The following is a 20,916-nucleotide window of genomic DNA, read 5'->3' on the forward strand; positions in this document are numbered from 1 at the left end:
CCCAGGCCCCGTATAAGACTCCTCTCACCTTGGGGCAACACCTACTCCTGCCCCCAATGCACCGACTCTCTTTCTGCCTTGAAGACTCGCAGCTGCGCACTCCTGTCCCATCAAGTCCAGACACACACTGGCCAACAGATGGCATGTCTTCCTGCCAGCCTCAGCCCAGGGCTGCCCTCCATGGCCACTGCCTGTCAGCAGAGGGACACTCAAATGCTTCCCTCCCTGTGGGCGGAAGGCCAGAGCCACACCTGCTGAGCTCCCCAGGGGCTCCGGTGCCAAGAGCCAGGTGCCTGAGTGTCTGCGGAGGAGACCCGGAGCTCACAGCTGACCTTCCCAGCCTGGACCCAGATGCCCGAGCAGCTTGTAATTCCATCAACCTTATCCGAGACCAGATACTTACCCCTTAAACAGGTTTCCTACCTCCAGCAAAAACCCGTGAGGTGACATCTGACGTTATGAGGAATTACTATTATTGAGGTTGCCATTTACTGATTGTTCTCTGAGCCACTGAGTTCACTGAGGGTCTATGAGCAGCGTTTCTTTTGTGACCCCGTATTTCATCCCCTCTAGGATATACCTTCACCTAATTAATGTGCCACTGAGAATCCCCCATTTTCTGTAAACTCACTCACCATCCACTGCAAACACAACCAGCATCAGAAATGATGAAACACCTGTAACCATCGGTGTCTTCGAATCCATGAAAAACACTAAGTACATTATTCCCTTACAATTTTTTTAATTATATAAAAATTTTATTTCAAATGTTTTGGCTGAAAAACCTACGTTTTAAATTTTTTCAGTTCAATTATGTTAAATATGAAAACACCTATAAAGCAAAGGTTGAATGCTCTTATTTTGCAAAACACATGAAGCAAAGATGTAAGGCCCCAGTGGAGAAGTCAGGGAACCATGTGCTGTTTTACAGGGATGGGGTAGGAACTAGGTCCTGAGGTGGAGAGTAGCTGAGCCACAGTATAGAACCAGGTCTCCAGCCACCCAAGGGTGTTTCCCAAACCCCATTCCTTCCCATGGCTCCACTGGGATGAGAGCACACCTGTCAGAGGGAGAGCAGAGAGAGGGGAAATGGGGCCCCTGGAATGGAGCTCTGGGTGAAATCAGCCAAAGAGAAGCCACTTGTAGAGAAGACAGAACAGGGCCAGGAGAGACCAGGGGAGGCTCCAGAGGTGGATGCCAATGGGCTGGCCAGGCCCACGGGGCATTCCTGAGTGGCCAGGCCGGGCGGCCTGTGCCCAGTCCTGAGTGCTATATCAGCACAGATGAACAAGTAGCCCCAGTGCTTTTCGAAGTCTGTCGCAGCTACGCAGCGGCACTTTAAGACAGAGAAGGGCCCTGCCTCCTCCGGCTTCCCAGACTGGCTTATTTCCTGTTCTGCTGACCCCAACAACCACAGTTCTGCTGTCAGACATTTCCTAAGGAGTAAAGCCAGGCCACTCTTTGGCCGAGGATCCCCCACAGCCAGCCTTGGAAGACATATGCTTACTTAAACTATGCCAAGTAACATTATAACACGTCAATAACATGTACCATAAAGAACACACACTGAAGAAAACCCCAAGTTTCACCAAAGCAAATTATAATGTTCAATTATACGGAGACGGAAGAGAATTGGTAGCTTTACTGTGATTATTGAAATGTTCTTTCACTATGGTCTACCTACAGCTTTACGCATTTAGGGCGAGCCGTGTCAGGAAAACAGAGGCACTCTTCGACCTCTGCAGATTCTGGCACCTCAGGGTCCTGGCCCTGGTCATGCCTGGCCACAGGACAGGTGTCCAATCTGGACCTACAACCCTCAAGCAGACAGTTCCCAGGGTCTTGGGTATTCCTCAGACAGGAAGGAAAAATACTAATCTGAATGTTCTAAAACTCATGCATCTCCAAGTATCCTGGTACTGGGAGTGGCAGCCCCAGGAAGCACTTTGAGTGGCAATGATTCATTTCAGTAAGAGGCACAGGAAGCAAAATAAATCTGAGTTCCACAGGAACCTAGCCAAGTCACAGGCACCCGTGCCTTTTGCTGGCACCCCTGCATTTTCAAGGCCATTTGGGGAAAGCCCCTGAACTGGGAAGTCTGAACATGCCTGCAGGGCTGGCAGCATGCACAGTTCCCTAAAGATTCCACTAGCATCCTCTCCCTCCAGTGGGCACTCAGGTTGCTCTGGATACAACACCTGTTCTACCCTAACACAGCAGGAGCCCGTCAGCCCATAGGAACTCAGGATCCTCTCCGGCGTTCAAAACTTCCAAGCGATGGACCACTTTTCCTCTCAGGGCCTAAGGATGACGTGGGATATGAAAATTCCTTCTGAGAGATGCAGTCCGTGGGGCAAGCCAGGACTCATCCCTGTAACAACAGCCTACCCGAGGGGAAGCCCCACCTCCAGGAGCCTGGGCTGCTCCCCAGCTCCAGGCAGGCTGAGACTTGACTCAACCTCAGCCCCCGTTTTTTCATCTGTAAAAAGGAAAACGATGCCATCCTTGTACGATCAGAGGGTCAGGCATGTGCTGGATTCTGTGACAGTGCTGGTCCCTCCCCCACTCCTGTGGCCTGAGAGGGGACCCAGCACACACTGGGAGGCGGCTGCACAAAGCAGGCCCTGGAACCAGCACACACTAGCCCTCACATCCCTATTCACATCCCAAAGCAGAAGCTTAAAGCATCACAGGGAAGTGGGGAGGCCACAGGAAGGGGGAGCCAGGATCCTACAGGAGAACAGGCCAAGGATGGGGACCCCCCCGGGACTTGCTTGCCTTATAAGGCCTGTCTGCCAGGAGTGGGTGAAAACCCTGAGGGGCACGGGGGGAGGGAAAGACTTGCTGCAGGTACAATCCAAAGACCAGCATTCACTTTCTCTTCAGTCTAAAACAGGTGTGCTGAAACCTGCATATCTGCCCAGGAGACTCTCACTATCCTTGGAGTCCTTGGTGACCCATATAAATACTTCTGCCCTGGCTGGACTGTAACCACCCACAACTAACCCCTAAGGGCTGCAGGCTAGGAATGGCAGGTGAGAGGCAGGACATCAGCACTGACACGTGTTTCGGGGGACAGGCTGGTCCTGGCCCTGGGACTCCCCCAGGGTTTCCGGTCACTCAGCCCTCCATCACCAAACACCAGCACTGCCTTGGAGGGGTGGGGGGCAAGGCCTGCTGACCTTATAACACAGCCATCTGGAAAAGGAGCATTTAGGCAGTTCATGGAACACCTACAGGAGGCAGAAACTGTAGGACAAAGCCCAACTTGAGGAGATCATAGACTGTCACACACAGGCCACCCCGAAAGAGCCAGAAATCTTTCCAGCTTCAGCAGACCTCAGACAGGACATGCTTCTGAGATGGAAGGCAAGCCCAGCACTGAGGAAAACAAGATCTCCAACAGCCACATGCCCAGTTTTAGAAATCTTGATCCATAAAGTACATCCAAAAACATTAAGAATCAAAACCACAAAACCTGGGCAGAGCCCGAAGGCATTCTAAAGACTACTCACCCAGCGATGCCCACGAGGAATCACCATGACCAATAATGGGAACGACCATGTGCGAAGGTTTTCGTCCCTCCTCAGCCTACACTAGCAGGTGACTAGTAAGTAACTGACTCCCTGCTCAGTTCTGGGACATTCTCTCCAACTGCTTCGCTGGCGCCCTCTCTCGCACAGCAGACCAGCAAACACCCAGTGTAAAGAAGATACAGCACCTGTGCTAAACACCATGCAACACAAGCCAAGTCTCACCCTGTGGGGACAGAGCCCCAGAGAGTAGTTTACAGGCTCTCGGCCTCATGTGGAAGGGTGCTGGCTCGGGTGGTGGATGTCCATCGGCTGTGGCTGATTGGCCGTCGGCTGTGGCCGGTTAGCTGATTGGCCGCTGGTATAACTGCTGCGGCTATGGAGGAGAGCCGAGGACTGCTGAGGATTGCCGAGGAGCCGAGCAGAGCCGAGCAGAGCGGAAGAGGAGAGCCGAAGAGAGCGGAAGAGAGGAGAGGAACAGAGTCGAGAGAGTGGAGGAGAGTCGTCGGTCGGTTGGTTAGCGGAAAGGCGGACGGCAGGTCGCGCGTCCAGTGGACCCAGCCTCCAGTGAGACCATAGTGGTATGGCTCCCCTACTTATGGCTCCATGGGTGTTCCTTTTTGGCCTCACCATATCCTGCGTTCTTGTGTGGGGAGCGGGAGCAGAGACCCCGCAGGCTGCCCCGCCTGAAAAATGGCGCGGCGAGCAGGGTCTCCCGCACGACACACCCCAAATCAGTATCCTTCCACACCTCTAGTAACAGCAAATGGGCAGAGGAGCATCCGTTACTAAGTCCCTCATCGCCAGTTAGGCACAGCTGAAAGACAAAAGTGAAGAACTGGACTCTCACTGGGGCCAAACCAATTATGACCTTCCGCTCTGAAGCCACGAAAACCTAAGCTTTATCATTCACAACCCACAAGGCAGTATCTTACCAGTGCAGGAGTTGTGGGACTTAGAAATGGCCAGCCAAGTGTGGGGACAGAGTCCCAGAGAGCAGTTTCCAGGCTCTCAGCCTCACGTGGAAAGGTGCTGGCTCGGGTAGTAGATGGCCGTCAGCTGTGACTGGTTGGCCATCAGCTGTAACTAGTTAGCCAATTAGTTGCTGATGTAACTGTGGGGCTGCGCTGGTTGGTTGGCAGGTAGAAAAGTGGACGGCAGATTGCGGATCATGTGGATCCTACTTGCTGCGTCTCGCCTGGCCGCCAGCGAGACTGGGGGACAGGAACTCCTTGTTGGAGTACTGATGGATGTTTGCTTTTGTGTCTCCAACCCAGCCCCAGCGAGAATACAGTGGTATGACTCCCCTATCTATGGCTCTGTGGGTGTTCCTTTTTGGCCTCACCATATCCTGCATTCTTATGTGGGGAGCGGGACCAGAGACCCCATGTGACACCCCACGTGACACCAAGACTCCAGAAAGACAGATGAGCACTTTCTCACTCATGTCACTTGGGTGAGCTGATGATGGGATCTTAGAAATAAAGTATAATCAAGAAACTGCATTTGGTGAGCATTCCCTCACACTATACATCTTTTGGAGGGTCCTTTGGGCCTCAGTGGTGGCACCTTCCAACCAACACCTCTAGACAGGACAGTCCCACGGGTTTAGGCTGGGCTCTTCCCTGAAGCCCCCACAGATGTGCGGCAGGGTCTGCTCAGCAGTCCGTTTCAAAGTGGTCCAGACTGCGCCCCCGTGGCTCCCCGCTGCCTGGGCCTCTCGCAGACAATCACTGGTCCTGCTGCTGGACCTGCAGATCTTAAACCAGCTCATGGATCTGGCCACAAAGGCCAAGGCCACAGGATCATTCTGAACACAACCTGCCTAGCCCAGTCAGTGCCCTTCTGGTTTGAGTTATAAAGCATTTTACCTAAGATTAACTGTTCTCATCTAAAAACAAAACTTCATCTTTTTCCCCCTGAAAATAAGGGACAGCTTAGCATAGTTATAGCCATTAGTAAAATTCTCAGAAATCAGCCCCTCAATCCCTAGCCGACATCATCTATTTCCACTTTGTCGTGTTTCTTTTTGTCCTTGTCAGTAATTTTTTCTCCCCCGAAACACAGAAGCCTATATTTTCAATAAGTATTTGAGTTGATGCATTTGGGCAAATGCCTGACAACCCACCCCCAAGGACGCCGTCCTTCGCCAACCCGCATTTCCCGGTGTGCTGTGTTCACAAGGGGTCCATTCAGAGCTGGGGAACACCCACTCGAGGCAGGAAGAAACTGCAGTTCATCTCACGCAGGCGGGGTTGCCACAAAGCTCTCAAGCATCCAAAGAAACGCTCCTTTCATGAGCTCCCCTTCCCGGCCAAAAAGAGTACCCATTGTTCTCAGGGCAACAATTGGGGGCCCATGCCAGCAGCTGAGAGCATAGTCCCAGGAAGGGCTGCTCCCAGTCTGCCGACATCTTGGGCTGAGGGAAAGTCCACATTGTCTCCAGGCAAGGCGGCTCAAGGGAGCAGGGCTGAAAAGCCATCCTTGCTGGCTCTACCAAAATGAGACATCTGAGAGGGCTCTAGAGGGGCGGCGCAGTCGCTTCACAAGATGCAAAGCTGTCTCTCCTAACCACCCTGGAGAGGAGGGGTTAGAACATCTCCAGGCATATAACCACCTTCCTCAGCCAGTGAGCCACACTCACTCGAGTCAGAGAAAAGGTGCCTGCAGGGAGCCGGCGCCAATCCCGAGGGAGGCAAGAGTCAGGATGGGTAACTGATGCTGTGGCCAACTTGGGGCAGCCTACAATCCGCCCAGCAAAGGCCCATTCCCACAGACCCTGATGAGGAGGGAGGGCACTCTAGCATCCAAAGGCAGATGTGGGAGCAAAGAACAGTCAAGACCAGGGATGAGCTCTGTATATAGGCATCCGGTCTGGTCAGAGAGAGTACACACCAGGACCATCTGCTTTAGCGTGTCCTGAGGTCACAGGAGAGGAGAGAGCTTCACGACAGGTCTCTCAGGAAGGTCACGCTGGCCATGAGGGCCTGGAGATAGCTGGCAGCTCCTTCTTGCATCATCAAATCAATGGAGCCCACTGGGAGTTCCGATGGGGTGGATTCTTGAGGGAGAGCTAGAGAACAGCAGGGGAAGTAACAGGTGCTGGCCAGGCTGACACCAGACAAGGGCGTTCCACATAGGGAAAGGCGTCCGGTCTGGGCCAGAGTATAGGATCTAAGACCTCAGGGCTACATCCTCCAGGCAGGCGAGTGAGTCCCCTCTTCTTTCTCCTGACCTGCCTCCTTGCAGCCTGGTGTATAAAGTACAGGGAAGCCCTTGTTTTAGGAGCTGCTGTTACCTGACGGGCACACCTGGCTAACACCAAACAACACACCCTCTGTCACTGTGCTTCCCAGAGCGGCCACCTGCAATAGTCAGCATAACCAACAGCCCACGTAAGTCAAACAAGGCTCAGCAGACAGTAGTCCATGGAAAGAAACCAGGGACCCTGACCAACAGCCCCAGCTAAGCTCCCTGTCACCGGGCAGCACCAACTTGCCAGCCATGAATGAGCCATCCTGGAAGTGGTTCCTCCAGCCACAGATGAGCCCCTCTAGCTCGTGCCATGTGAAGCAGATAAGGTTCCCCGATGTGCTCTGAATCCCTCAATTCCTGGTCACAAAACTGTGAGCAAAACGAACTGGTTGTTTTAAACCACTAAGTTTGGGTGGTTTGAACACACCAATAGGTAGCCAGAACACTATGTGTACGTAGAAGTCTAAAGGCAAAACAGATGTAGAAACTACCATAACAAACTACAGATCTCAGAATATTTTCAGTTCATTTTCAAGGCACACCTCTAAGGAAAGAATGCTATAGGTCAGGGGTCAGCAAATTATGGCCGTGAGCCAAATCTGGCCTGCCACCTGTTTTGTACAGCCCATGAGCTAAAAATGGTTTTTTGCATTTTCAAATGATTGAAGGGGAGAAAAAAAAATCAACAATAATATATCTTGACGTGAAAACTACATGAAATTCAAATTTCAGTTTCTGTGCCCATTCATTTATATACTGTCTGACTACTTTCACACCACACTGGCCGAGTTGAGGAGCTGCAACAGAAACCAAACGGCCTATAAAGCCTACGAGTAAAACTCTTACTACCTGGCGCCATGAGGGAAAGTGTGCTGACCTCTGTTCTAGGAGACGTTCGCAGTTTGAGGTATACCCCACCCACCCACATGGCCCCCTGCAAATTCACTCAAGATCTAGGAGAAATTCCAAGGTCTCATATTCCCAAAGGACTGGTGCTTCTTCACACAAAAGCTTCCTGTTTCACCAGATTTCCATCCTGCAACAGCCAAGATACTTTTCCTGTTACATGGGTCTCTGATCCCGTTCTCTAGATTGCGTCCCCAAAAGGAGATGGGGCAAGGCTGAAGTCTGGATACTAACTCTGGTTCTTAAGTGACCATGTACACTAGTAAACATAGAATACCAAATCAGAGCAAAACTCCTATATTTATAACATATTTAAAAAATAGGTTTAAAGCATTTAAAAGTTCTTTATTTCTTGGGTTTAATCCCATGATTAATGAAAAGAGACCTTTTCCTATACACAGGCCCTTTTCTATCAAATCCCTAACTCGATGACCAAGAGGACAGATGTGACCCCCTCAAAATGGGTGTAAGAATACAGGTTTAAGATGCTATTCTGAGATATACGGGGAGCCTTTTGTGAACTTCAGTGGCTGTCCCTCTCTTCAGGGACACTTAGCAGGGCCTGGAAGAACTAAGCTCAGAATTGTTGGGAGTGTAGAACTGAAAAACTAAAACCTAAAACTAAACTGGAAGATGAGAATTCTTCCTCGTGTATGCTTTCCATCCAGTCTCACCTTGATGACTTCTCCATTGGAGGCAATTAAATCTGTTGGAATGGTCACTCGAAATGAGCGCCCGACGACAGCGGTGCCATCAGGAATGCCAACCACCGTGGGAACAGCCTCATGGAGGTCTGTGAGCACCGAGTGCATGGATGCCTCCAGCTGGTTCTCCCAGTCCCTGACGGCCTCCGAAGGGCCACTGGGCCAGTGGGACTGAGTCGCAGCCACGGAGAGCAGAAGGAGAAAGGTCCTCCCCCAGAGGGGGAGCAGCAGCGAGAGGCCCACAGGCATCCTCATCCGGCGCTGAGTCTGCTCAAGCCGACAGTCTCACTAAGAAAGGCAGCCGGTGACGTGGTCCCAGAGCGGGGTCCTCACCCTCTGCACACCTGCTCCATCCCAGGCACCCAGAGCCTGAAAGAGAAGAAGAGTCGTCTCAGACTTCAGCACGCCCCATGGTTTCAAAGTCACGCACAGGCAGTTACTCCCCCATAAGTGCTCCTGCCAAGCACATCTACCCTGAGTGGGATCCAGTCTCATCCTGCGCTGTCCAGTCCCCAGCTGCCAGCGGCGCGTGGCTCCTGAGCACGGGAAATGTGGCCGGCCCATTCAGTGTCAACTACACACTGGAGCATGAAAACTTCATATAAAAAAAGGAATGTAAAGTATCTCATTAATACTTTTAAAATATTTAAAGTACATATTTAAATAATATTCTGGACCTAAATATATAATTAAATACATTAGGTGAGTAATAAATTAATAAATGGAAAATAATAAAGAAATATATCAAATTAAATGTATCATTAAAATTAATTCTACCTACTTTTTATTTATTTTTTGTGACTACAGAAAATATTAAATGACATGTGGCTCACATTATTATTTCTGTTGGGCAGTGCCACTCTAGACCTAACTTCCACTTTACCGGAAATATAGGTGCCATGAAGACACAATCAGACATATCTAGAATGTGGGGCCTTCTACAAGATAACTGGCTTGGTTTCTCCAAATGCTGATATCCCTAAACACTAGGGGACTGTTCTAGATTTAGAGACAGCAACCAGATGCAATGTTTCCTTCCATGTGACTGGATCCTGCATTTACTTCAAAAGAAAAAAACACCACACAAGTCTAGCTCTGAGAGAGTTAACAGGAATTTTGTATGTGGGCTGGAAATAAGCTTTATTGTTAATTTTCTTAGGTGAGATGATGGTGGTGTGGTTAAGAGACTGTCCTCGATGTTCAAGGACTTAGGGATAAAACAGCAAAAATATCTGCAACTCACTTTGAAATGGTTCAAGGGGAAAAGGTGTGTGTGTGTATATAGAGCTAAAGCAATGTGGCAAATGTAACAATTATTAAGTCTTAAAACAAGACTAAAACATCAAGTATTTGCATAGAGACCTGCAGCAAATGCCCACTCCTCTTACCCAAGCACTAATAACAGTACTCATTTTTTAAAATTTTTTTTTTCTCCCCTTCTTCCGCCTCCCCCCCCACTCCGGTTCAAGCTGTTGTTTCTCCGTCTAGTTGTGTAGGACACAGCTCCCTGGCTGATGCTGGTATTATGAGCCTCGCGCTGCCCCCAGCTGAGGCAGTCGGTTGCCAGTTATCGGTCGGCCGCTCACAGCAGCCCATGGCCGCTCACGATGGCTGCCGGCCACTCATACCGGCCACTCATGCTGGCCACCAGCCGCTCATGGCAGCACACAGTAGCCCACAGCAGCCCACAGCCGCTCATGCTGACCTCCACAGCCAGCTCCAGGCAGAGCAATTGTTCACCATCTTAGCTGTAGAGGGCGCAGCTCACTAGCCTATGTGGGAATCGAACCCGCGACCTAGGCCTTAGGAGCACAGCACTCAAACCGCCTGAGGTGCCAGCCCCAGGACTCATTTATTAAACACAGATCTGCAAACTCTGCCAATAAACAACAACACTTACGTGGCCTCTCTTGACCCCACACCCAGCAGAGTGACTAGAACCCCACACATTGTCCCCTCGCCCCCACACCGGCTTCAGGCAGCTCATGACACCTGCCCTAAGGCTGGTAGCCACACAGATGCATTGTGGGACTTGCTGGGTGACCACAGGTGACCACAGCCATAACGAACAATTGCCCTGAGCCAAGCTGTCAAGGGGCCACGTGGTATATTTTGTGATCTGGGTAAAGAAAATTGCTAAAGAAAACAAGGTCAGGGGTGGCCAGTTAGCTCAGTTGGTTAGAGTGAGGTGCAAGGTTGCCGGTTCGATCCCCACACGGGCCACTGTGAGCTGAGCCCTCCCTAAAAAAAAAAGAAAGAAAGAAAAGAAAGGAAAAGAAAACAAGGCCACTGAAATGGGCAGTGTATTCTAAAGTCAATGCCAATCTAAGCCAATCCCAAAAGGGTCTGGTTTTGTGTTTTGTTTTGTTGCTATTGATTTTGCTCTTCCTGTTCTTATTTTGTTTGAGCTAAAATTCATGAGACAGAGCCAACACAATAAAGGAAAACAATTTTGGAAGTTGGGAGTCCTCTCCTGCCAGCCAATGACCTATCAGAACGCTACTGTGTTTAAGACAGTACATGGAGCAGAGTAGACAGTGACTGTGGAACCAGACAGAGCCCAAAACCAGCTTGCAAAGGAGTGGTTCAAAGGCACCTGGACACGTGGCCATGTATGCAGAAAAGCAAATACAATCAGGTTCCTCCTTCACGTTTCCATCACAAACAAGATAAATCCCCCGCCCCAGGTACATTAGATACACAAATGCAAAAAGCAGAATTTAAAAAATTTTTAGAATATAGAATGTCAGGATAAGGAAAGATTTAATTAAAAAGACATCAAAAACATAAAAGAAAAAGACAACTGGACTTCCACTTCCAGAAAGATTAAGTAGACATATTTTTCCACTTTCCCACTAAACAATGAAAAATCATAAACATTATATGTAAAATAAACATTAGACTCTAAGAAAAAGTCAAGAGAAGAAGGCAGACCAGCTAGGGACGCCAGGAGTCAAGGAAAGACGTGGTTGAGTTCCTTTTTGCCTCATATATCCCAGAATCGGAGCTGAAGAAGCTGGCAACCCAGAAATGCCAACGGATGAGACAAAAAAGGTCCCAACAAAAGTCTGCTCTCTTTAGCCAAAGGAGCAGGAAGGGGGTAGCCTAGCAAGACAGAAAACAGACAATAACAGCTCTATTCTAGCCAAACACCACGGAAAACACTGTGGCCCCACTCCCACCCACACGAGTAAAGGCCAAGCGGGGAACTTAGACTTCCACCCTCAGGAAACTGTAAGAAGGCGCCCTAATATCCCCACTGGGGTAGTATCAGAGAAGGCCAAGTAGGGACCTGGGACTGTCATACCCACTGGCCTGTAACAATGCACTGTCCTCCTCCTCCTCCAGTCCCTCAGTGTCAATGGAAACATGGGGAACCTAGGTTTCTACTCGTATGCCCACCCAAGCAGTAACAAGGAAACTCTCCCCTTCCCTGCTGGATGGTGTCAAAGGAGGACGAGCGGAGGCTCAGCACTTTTACCATTGCTCAGTGGTAGCGAGGCCCAGGGAACCAGAACTCCCACCCCTGCCCAGCAGTAACAAGGACTTCACCCACCGTCAGGTAGTGACAAAGGCTGCCTGGGTTATCTGGACTTCTACCTCCACTTCCCAGTAATCCAGCAGCACCTCCCCCACCCTTCCCTTGCCAGAAGAGTGTCCCAAAAAGCCAGCTAAATAGAATCCCGGAGTTTCAAAACAAAATACAAAATTGTCCAGGTTTCAATTTTTAAAAATTACTCACGATAACAAGAACCAGGAAGACCTCAAACTGAATGAAAAAAAAGGCCATCAATAGGTGACAACACCAAGAGGATAAAGATAGGTGGAAAGTAAAAGGATGCAAAAAGATATATCATGCAAATATTAATTACATAAAGGAAAACAAGTATGTCTATATTAATATCAGATAAAGTAGATTTCAGACCAAAGAAAATTATCAGAGACAGAGAAGGACATTATATAACGACAAAGTGCTCAATCCACCAAGAATAGCAATCCTAAATGTATATGCACCAAACAACAGAGCTGCAAAATATGTAAAGCAAAAACTGAAAGAAAAAAACTTAAAAACCCACAATTCTAGTTGGAAACACTTCAACCGTTATCTCAACAATTGACAGAACTAGAAGGAAAATCAGCAAGGAAACAAAAAGACTCAAAAATACCATCAATCAACATAATCTACTAGACATTTATAGAGCACTCCATCTGATGAAGCACACACATAATTTTAAAATGTTCACGGAACATACACAAAGAACATATCTAGGGCCATGAAACAAACCTCAACAAATTTAAAGGAAATGAAGTAATACTGAAGTGTTCTCCAACTACAGTGGAATCAAATTAGAAATCGGTAACTGAAGGATAACGGGAAAATTCCCAAACACTTGAAAACTATACAACATCCTTCTAAATAATCCCTGGGCCAGAGAGGAAGTCTCAAGGGAAATTTAAAAAATTATACTGAACTAAATGAAGATAAAAATATATTTGTGGAGCTGTATTAAAATTTGTCAAACACAGCTAAAGCAGTGCTTAGACATAAATTTATAGCACTTAATTCACAAGAAAAAAGGAAAAGTCTCAAACCAATAACCTATGCTCCCACCTCAAGAATCTCAAAATAAATGAATGAATCAATGAAAGAACCAAAAGCAAGTAAAAGAAAATAATAAAGAGCAGAAATCAATGAAACTGAAAACAAAAACAAGAAAAAAAGAAATAAAAAACTGTTTATTTGAAAAAAAATTAATGAAATTGACAAATCTGTAGTAAGACTAACAAGAAGAGAGAAGACACAAATTACCAATATCAGGAATGAAACGGGATATCCCTATAGATCCTGCAGACATCAAAAGGTTAATAAGGAAACACGTCAAATAACTCACAAGTTTAACAAATTAAATGAAATAGACCAATTCCTTGAAAAATACAAACTACCACAATTCTCCCAATATGATACAGATAATTTCTACTAAAAAAACTATGAAGGAAATTGAATTTCTACTTTAAAAACTCCCACAGAATGAAATCTCTAGGTCCAGATGGCTTCACTAGTAAATTCTACCATTTAAAGAAAAATTAACACCAATTCTACACAATCTTCTCCAGAAAGTAGGAGAAACATTTCCCTATTCATTTTATGAAGCTACCCTGATACTAAAATCTGTCTAGACAAGACACACTCTCCCCTAAAAAAGAACGAACACACAGATCATTCTCTCTTATGAACATAGACACAAAATCTTTAACAAAACATTATCAAATAGAGTTTAGCAATATATGAAAATAATTATACACCATGACAAAGTGGTATTTATTCCAGGAATGCAAGACCAGTTCAATATTTGAAAACCAATCAATGTAATCCACCACATTAATAGACTAAAGAACAAAAATCACATGATCATATCAATTGATGCAGAAAATGTACCTGACAAAATTCAACACCCACTCATGACAAATGCTCTCAAAAAAAGAGGAAGAGAGAGGAACTTTCTCAACTTGATAAAAAGCCTCTACAAAAACATACAGCCAACATACTTAACACGTTGTGTACGGATCACGAGAATCTTCATGAGGGATTTAAACCCCGCCGTACGCAACGTGTTAAGAGTGACAGACTGAATGCATTCTCCTTAAGATCAGACAAAGCAAGGATGTCTTCTCTCACCACTCTTATTTGACATAGTGCTAGAAGTTCTAGCCAGTGTAATAAGGCAAGAAAATAAAATAAAAGCATGTAGATCGGAAAGGAAAAAATAAAACTGTCCCTTACATGCATATGATATAATTGTCTACGTAGAAAATCCCAAGGAATCTACAAAATAAACTCTCAGGACAGGTGAGTTTAGTGAAGTCACAGGATACAAAATAAACATATAAAAATCAATGACCCTTCTATATGCTAGAAATGAACATGTGGACACCAAACTTAAAATATAATACCATTTAAATCGCTCAAGTAATGAAATACCTAGGTTTGTATGCTGAAAACCATACAAAGCTGGTGAAAGATATCAAAGATCTAAACAGAGACATGTTACGTTAATGGACTGGAAATTTCAACATAGTAAAGATGTCAATTCTCACCCAAACTGACACACAGGTTTGTAATAGGCTAAATAATGGTGACCCAAAGATTATCAGGGCCTAATCACTGAAATCTGTAAACGTTACTTTACAAGGAAAGCCTTTTGCAGATGTGATTAAATTAAGAATCTTGATGTGAGGAGATTTCTGGGTAGGCCTTAAATCCAATCATTTGTTATAGTAACATATCTACAACCATCATTATGAGAGAGGGGCAGGAGGAGGTTATATACACACAGAGAAGGGGATGTGAAGTCTGAGGCAGCGACTGCTGTGATGTGGCCAAATGCCAAGGAATGCCAGCAGCCACCAGAAGAGAGAAGAAACAAGGAATGGATTCTTCCCCAGACCCACAGAGGGAGCACAGGCCTTGCCAACACCTTGATTTCAGACTTCAGGTCTCCAGAACTGTGAGAGAACAAATATGTGTATTAGTCTAGGCTACTAAGGTTGTAATTTTTTACAACAGCCATAGAAAACTAATTCAAGGTTTAATGCAATTCCTATCAAAGGCCCAGCAAGAACTTTTGTAGATATAGCCAAGATTATTCTAAAATTTATATGGAAAGGCAAAGGAACTAGAATAGCTGTGAAGAGAAAAACAACTACCGTGAGTTGCTGCCTAGGTATTTTACAGAATGATAACCTTGCTCAGAGTCTCGACATTTAGATAAGGACCTGAGCTTAGGATTCCCACCGTAAGTTCTCACTTTGCTCTTCCAAGGGCATCTTTTAAAAGAACCACTGAGAGTTGAGCCCGCATGAGGGACCTCCACCCCAAACACCTTATAGTAATAGGCGCTCACTATCCTGCTCTCCATCTCCTGCTCAGAAAACTGCCCTTCTCCCAGAGCTCACTGACCCCACAACCCCCCTACCTCTGTTTCTGGGATCTGTAAGTAATACAGTTTGTCACTCCACTTCCTTTGTGTGTGTGTACCCTCAATCAAAAACAACCCTGTGGTTTTCAGAAGTGGGAGCCCCCCATGCTGAGGGAGCTACCTGCTGACCCCATGTGGGTAGCTTGTGCGCCCTCATTCGGCAGGTCATAATCTGCAGATTCTTAATTTAATACATCAGCTCTGGCTTCTCAACACAATAGCCAAAAGCAATTTTAAAAAAGAAAAATAAAGAGGACTGTTTCTACCTATAATATAAAGACTTAGCTACAGTAATCAAGGCTGTGCTGGTACAGGAATAAACACAATGGAACAAAATGGAGAATCCACAAATAGAGCTAAACAAGACAGTCCAACTGACTTTTGACAAAGGTACAAAAGCAATTCAATGGGGGGTGGGGGAAATAGCTTTTTCAACAAATGGTGCAATCCAGATGTCCTTCAATGGAAGAATGATCGATCAAACTATGGTAGATCCATACCATGGAATGCTAAACAATAAAAAATAATGAACTATTGACACATCCAACAACTTAGATGAATCTCCATGGAAGTATGCTGAGTGAAAAATGCTAATCCAAAAGGCCGAATACTATGTGATTTAATTTTTATAACATTCTTGAAGTGACAAAAATATAGAAACAGAGAACAACAGATTACGGGTTGCCAGGGGTTTCAAGAGGGGGTCAGGGCATAAAGGAAGTAGGTGTGGCTATAAAAGGGCAACATGAAGGATCCTCCTGGTGATAAAAACTTTCTGCATTTTGACTGTGCCAATGTCAATATACTGCTGTGATACTGTACTGCAGTTTTGTAAGATGCTTCCATGGGGGAAACTGGGTAAAGGTACATAGGATCTCTCTGTATTACTTTTAACAACTGCTTGTGAATCCACAGTTATCTCAAACATTTTTTCTAAATATTGAAGGAAAAAATATATAAATTTGAATTAGAATTTTCAATTTCTGTACGATGAAGACAGAAGAGATAACAAACAGGTAATTCACACACATATTAAAAACACACACACACACACACAAAAAAACACACAAAAACCCAGAAATAGTAAACATACAACGAGATGCTCAACCTCACTAGTACTCAGGCAAAAGAAAGCAACATGAACACCCACCCATCAGAATGGGCAAAAATGTTCCAATGTGACATCGCTGAGGGGAAGGAACTGTATGGCTACTGGTGGGAGTGCGGGCTAATTCCACCTCCTGGAGAGGGCTCCCCAGCCCAGCTGGGCCCTCCTAGGCACACACGCGGAAGAACGTCCACACATACAAGGAGAGAGAGGGCAACGCTGGACAGCTGTCCATGAACTGGAGAAAGCACCAACAGGCTGTAGACCCTTCATGGCATGGAACTCTGCAGACAATTAAAATGAACTAGAACTACAAGAACCAAAATCAATAAATCTCAAAAAATGTTTAGCAAAGAGAGCCCACTGCATAAAGATATTAAGACTGTTTATGTAAAATGTTTATTTATTGTTTATAGATTCTTATGTAAATAAAATAACGCATGCAATCATAAATACCAAATTCAGAATCATGGTCGCTGATCCTAACGATACTGGAAGAGAGGGCAAAGGAAAAAGAAGGGGTTCATAAGAGTCTCCAAATTTATAACTGCTTTACTTCCTCAAACAGGATCTGACAAAAATACAGAACACTAGGGTATAACAAAGCTGGTGGCAGATACTCAGTTTCTCTGGAATGTTAGTCTGTGTTCTCTGCTGAGTACTTGAAATGCATGCAGATAAAGAGCCTGACTTGAGTCCTGTGATCTCAAAGTAATAAAAACCCTAAAACGCCCAGCACCTCTTGCTCTATTTCACCTCTCCGCAGCTTGTTGACCACCATCGCAGAGCTGGCAAGCCGCCTTCATGCCTGTGTCTAGCATATCCTGAACGGCATATAAAATCCAGATCCCAGCCCCTGGGGCTCCTGCCCTGCCCCAACCCTACCCGATTCGTCACCCTCATCCCTGTCCACCCCTATCTCTTGCGACCGGTATCACTCAGGTTTACATTACATGGCCCCCCCACGAGAACAGTGTGCATGCACCCCTAGTTCCTACGACAGCATTTGCTCCTTAAGGGCTCAGAAAAACACATGGAGCAGCTCTACAAGGTATGAGAAAGGATCTGAAAGTCACCCGTCTTAGAAAGTTAATGGAGATGTTCTATCACTGGCGGGCTCCCAGCCTCTCATCAGTACAAGGTAAGTAACAGGTTCACAGCGTCCTCCTTCCTTCCTGTTTGCACGGCCTTGTTCTACTGGAGGCCACATGTGACAGGCAGGCAGCTCTCACAGGACTTCAGACCCAGTTCTCTATGGGGACTTTTCCTCCCTGTCATCGGTGAATGGCTGAATCACTTTTACCCACCAATGATTTGCCAGAAATTTGACTTGCACATTTCTCCATGGGGACACCAAACGACCATAGACTTAGAAACCAGGTCGTGTGGGCATCAGTTCCAAGAACCACTTAACTCCCAGTGACCTCTGCGGGGTCCTCTTCCAGGAAAGGCAAGGAAGGAAACACCCCAACTTCTCAACACCTAGTGTTCACTGTACTCTGGGTGAAAGCTTCTCCTCAGACCCCCAAAAAACCTGGCTTTTCTTCAAACTCTTCTGTGTTGGTTTCATCTCTCACTTTCTTACCTGTCTGCTTTTTACCCCTTTTATACCTTATTTTATCATTTACTTTTTAAATTTTTCTAAGGCTTTTATTTTATGCTATCTTAACTGTACCTTTAGAGTTTTCTTTACTGTGGTACAGTGCTTCCTTCAATGGCCTTTTCCTTTCTTACATATTTTAACTCTTATTTAGTACATGGCTCAGCACACCGCACGGCTGGTTGGAAGGGTGGTAAATTATGGAAGGGCAGGGACACGTCTGTTGCAATCACTGATGTATGCCAAGCACACAGGCAGTGCCAGATACACACCTAATGAATGAATGGGAAGGATACAGGATGTTTGGTTTTTCAGCTTCTTCCTATGTCTTTACTCTTTAATTTACTTACTTTTCTACTTATTAGATCCAGTTCGCCTTTTACTTTTCTAATCTGATTCTCCATTTTCAAATTCTCAGCTCATCTGAAAACAGCTCCAGTCTGAGACACACCCTGTCCTACCAGAACATAAGCTCAGTCTATCTGCGGACACATGACGACATGGGGTATCTGTTTCATGACTAAGTGCTCTGCATTTAGCAGCAGGCGATGTCCCAGGCAGAACTCCAACTGCTCTGTGTTGGCTTTCCATGCTCTGGGGAGAAAAGATTTTTTTTGCAACTTGGCAAAACGCAGCCTTGTATCTTTCTAGTGCTGGCTTCCTACATGCAAGGGTTACATCTCCTCGTACTGGGAACTTGGCAGGTTGCACCCAACACCCTTATTAGGATGTCCCTCTGGAAGGGTTTTACACATACTCACAGGCTTGTCATTCGGAGATGGAGGCCCTACAGAGATTCTCCTCGTTTTTCAGGGAACGAGGCCCAAAGAGAGGTCATACCCAACCGGTCACACAGAGCCTGTGGTCAGTACATGGCGACCGGAAAGGTGCTCGGAACCAGAGAATGACTATGGCCAGAGTCACCCAGTCTTCCTGACACGGCCACTCATTTTAACACTGCACACACACTTACATTAGCTCCTCGGGAACACCAGGAAGTGCTCAGAATGTCTTGACTGAACTCACCACTGTCCAGCTGACAGAAGCTGCCGAGGCTCCTACTGAGAAATGGGGAGTGGGACCGGCTAAGGCATTCCCCTAGGCCCGTACCCACTGCAGTGCCCACCACTAAGTCTGAGCTCAGTGAAATCCAACTCTGTGAAGAAAGCCCTTCCCAGAGCCTTGGTGAAGCCCCTGGCTACGACGGCCACAGCATCCAGTATGACAAACGGGCAACGCTGCCATGCACGAGTTCCATCCTTAGTCCCCTGGGGGGCAGAGAAACCTTAGCAGTGTCCCAGACGCAAAGCCTGGACACAGCACGGTCCTTTGGGACACTGTCCCAGAGCAGCCCTTCAGGCTGTGGTCTCCTTCTTCTCTTGGTAAAAGTCTGCGTTCCTGCCCCAGGAGCCACGAGCGCCACAGGGGAGACCCTACAGTACCCTAGCCACCCATCCCCCCCTCCCTGGGCCAGCAGCACTGCGGCAGCGCCCCCACAGAAAGCTGGCTGGGGTAGCGAAGACAATCTGAGCAGGGGACCTCTACCAGGCTCCTGGGGTACCATTCAGCCATGAGCAGACAGACTGGGTTGTGTGAGAAGCCCAAGGAACCCCAGACCCTGAGGCTTACCTCAGGGAAGCACTTCATCAGGAGGAACCAGAGCTGGTTGGGGGTGGAGCCGGCCATCCCCTGCACCTGCCGATGGCCGTGCCCAAGCTTCCTTTCTCCAACACTGACACTGGCTCTCTCCAGTGATGGGCAGAAATAAAAAGTCATGTTTCCAGCAGTGCCTAAAAAGTGGTGTCCTTTGTAAACCAAAATATATAAAACATACGTACCATTTTTATTAGGCAGGTGTATTTCAAGTTTACTAGATCAGTCAGCAAGGAGACAGACAACCAGGGAATCAAAAGCCTTAAAACAGTGACAGGATCGGAGCCCAGGCATCCGACGCAGAGTTCAGCAGGACAGACTCCTTCTGTCACCCATACTAACCCTTATCTGTATGCGACTGAAGCATGTGCCTTGCAAGGGGAGGGGCGGGATATGTGCCCATGATGCACAAGTCTTGTGACCCTACTCTGTCCAGACAGCCTTGGGTCCCCCGGTACTAGAAGGCGATTCCTCTGGAATCCCAGCCCCAGAAGAGGAGCAGCTCTGTGGTGTCCAGGCTGCCTCTCCAGAGCTAACGGGTGCCCCACACGCGCAGGAGGCTCAGTTAGTAAATGCTTTCCACTCAATAAATGCGAGGCGTGAATGTGTACATGGCACCAACTCAACACATAGTAAACTTACTGTTTCTTCATATGCATATAAACCCAGAGAACGAAACCTTAAGATATCCTCACGAAGACTCTGAAAGAACAGCTCCCTACTCGGTTTTACTTTCTAAGAATGAAGGAAACATTGTGAGATTCAACCCCTTATTAACTACACAAAATGAGGCAGAGGCAGCCCACCCACCACTTCCAGGAACCCCCACTCTCCCATAGCTTTGTTATCTAAAAATAGTACTTAAACTGTCTAATGGCTACCATTTGCCATGGTAATTAAAAGAATTAAGGAAAAGGAGATTTTCTTTTAAAAACCAAATTAACATCATAATATTCCATGTGCCTATTTTAAATGGTTTTCGAAAAGTCAAAAGCAAACTTGACTACAACCACTACTTTAGGCTCCAGCTAGCAAAAGGCTTTTGTCCAGACACTCAGAAGTTAAATGTCAGTCTAACAATATAAAAATTCTGGAGGGTTAACCAATTTAAAACTGCTCAGTCTGATAGCCAACAGGATGTACTCAACACAATGGAAAATAGTGTGAAGTCACTGTTTAC

At 46.6% G+C, this 20,916-nt stretch overlaps 1 protein-coding gene across 19 annotated transcripts in view; it reads right to left on the reverse strand.

Annotated features, from left to right (window-relative positions):
- The window catches only part of DAG1 (dystroglycan 1), a 55,152-nt gene that overhangs the window by 5,587 nt on the left and 28,649 nt on the right, over positions 1-20,916 (reverse strand). For 17 of the 19 annotated variants that reach the window (XM_074312341.1, XM_074312326.1, XM_074312333.1 and 14 more), the window contains one exon: positions 8,369-8,767. In XM_074312341.1, coding sequence (XP_074168442.1) covers positions 8,369-8,653 — 285 coding nt within the window. In that variant the 5' untranslated portion in view covers positions 8,654-8,767. Of the gene's footprint in view, positions 1-8,368; positions 8,768-19,712; positions 20,076-20,916 lie in introns of those variants that run through there. The other 2 variants (XM_074312342.1, XM_074312343.1) reach the window with 2 other exon arrangements.

The sequence above is a fragment of the Rhinolophus sinicus genome, linkage group LG10, assembly GCF_036562045.2.
Source record: "Rhinolophus sinicus isolate RSC01 linkage group LG10, ASM3656204v1, whole genome shotgun sequence".
Taxonomy (NCBI): domain Eukaryota; kingdom Metazoa; phylum Chordata; class Mammalia; order Chiroptera; family Rhinolophidae; genus Rhinolophus; species Rhinolophus sinicus.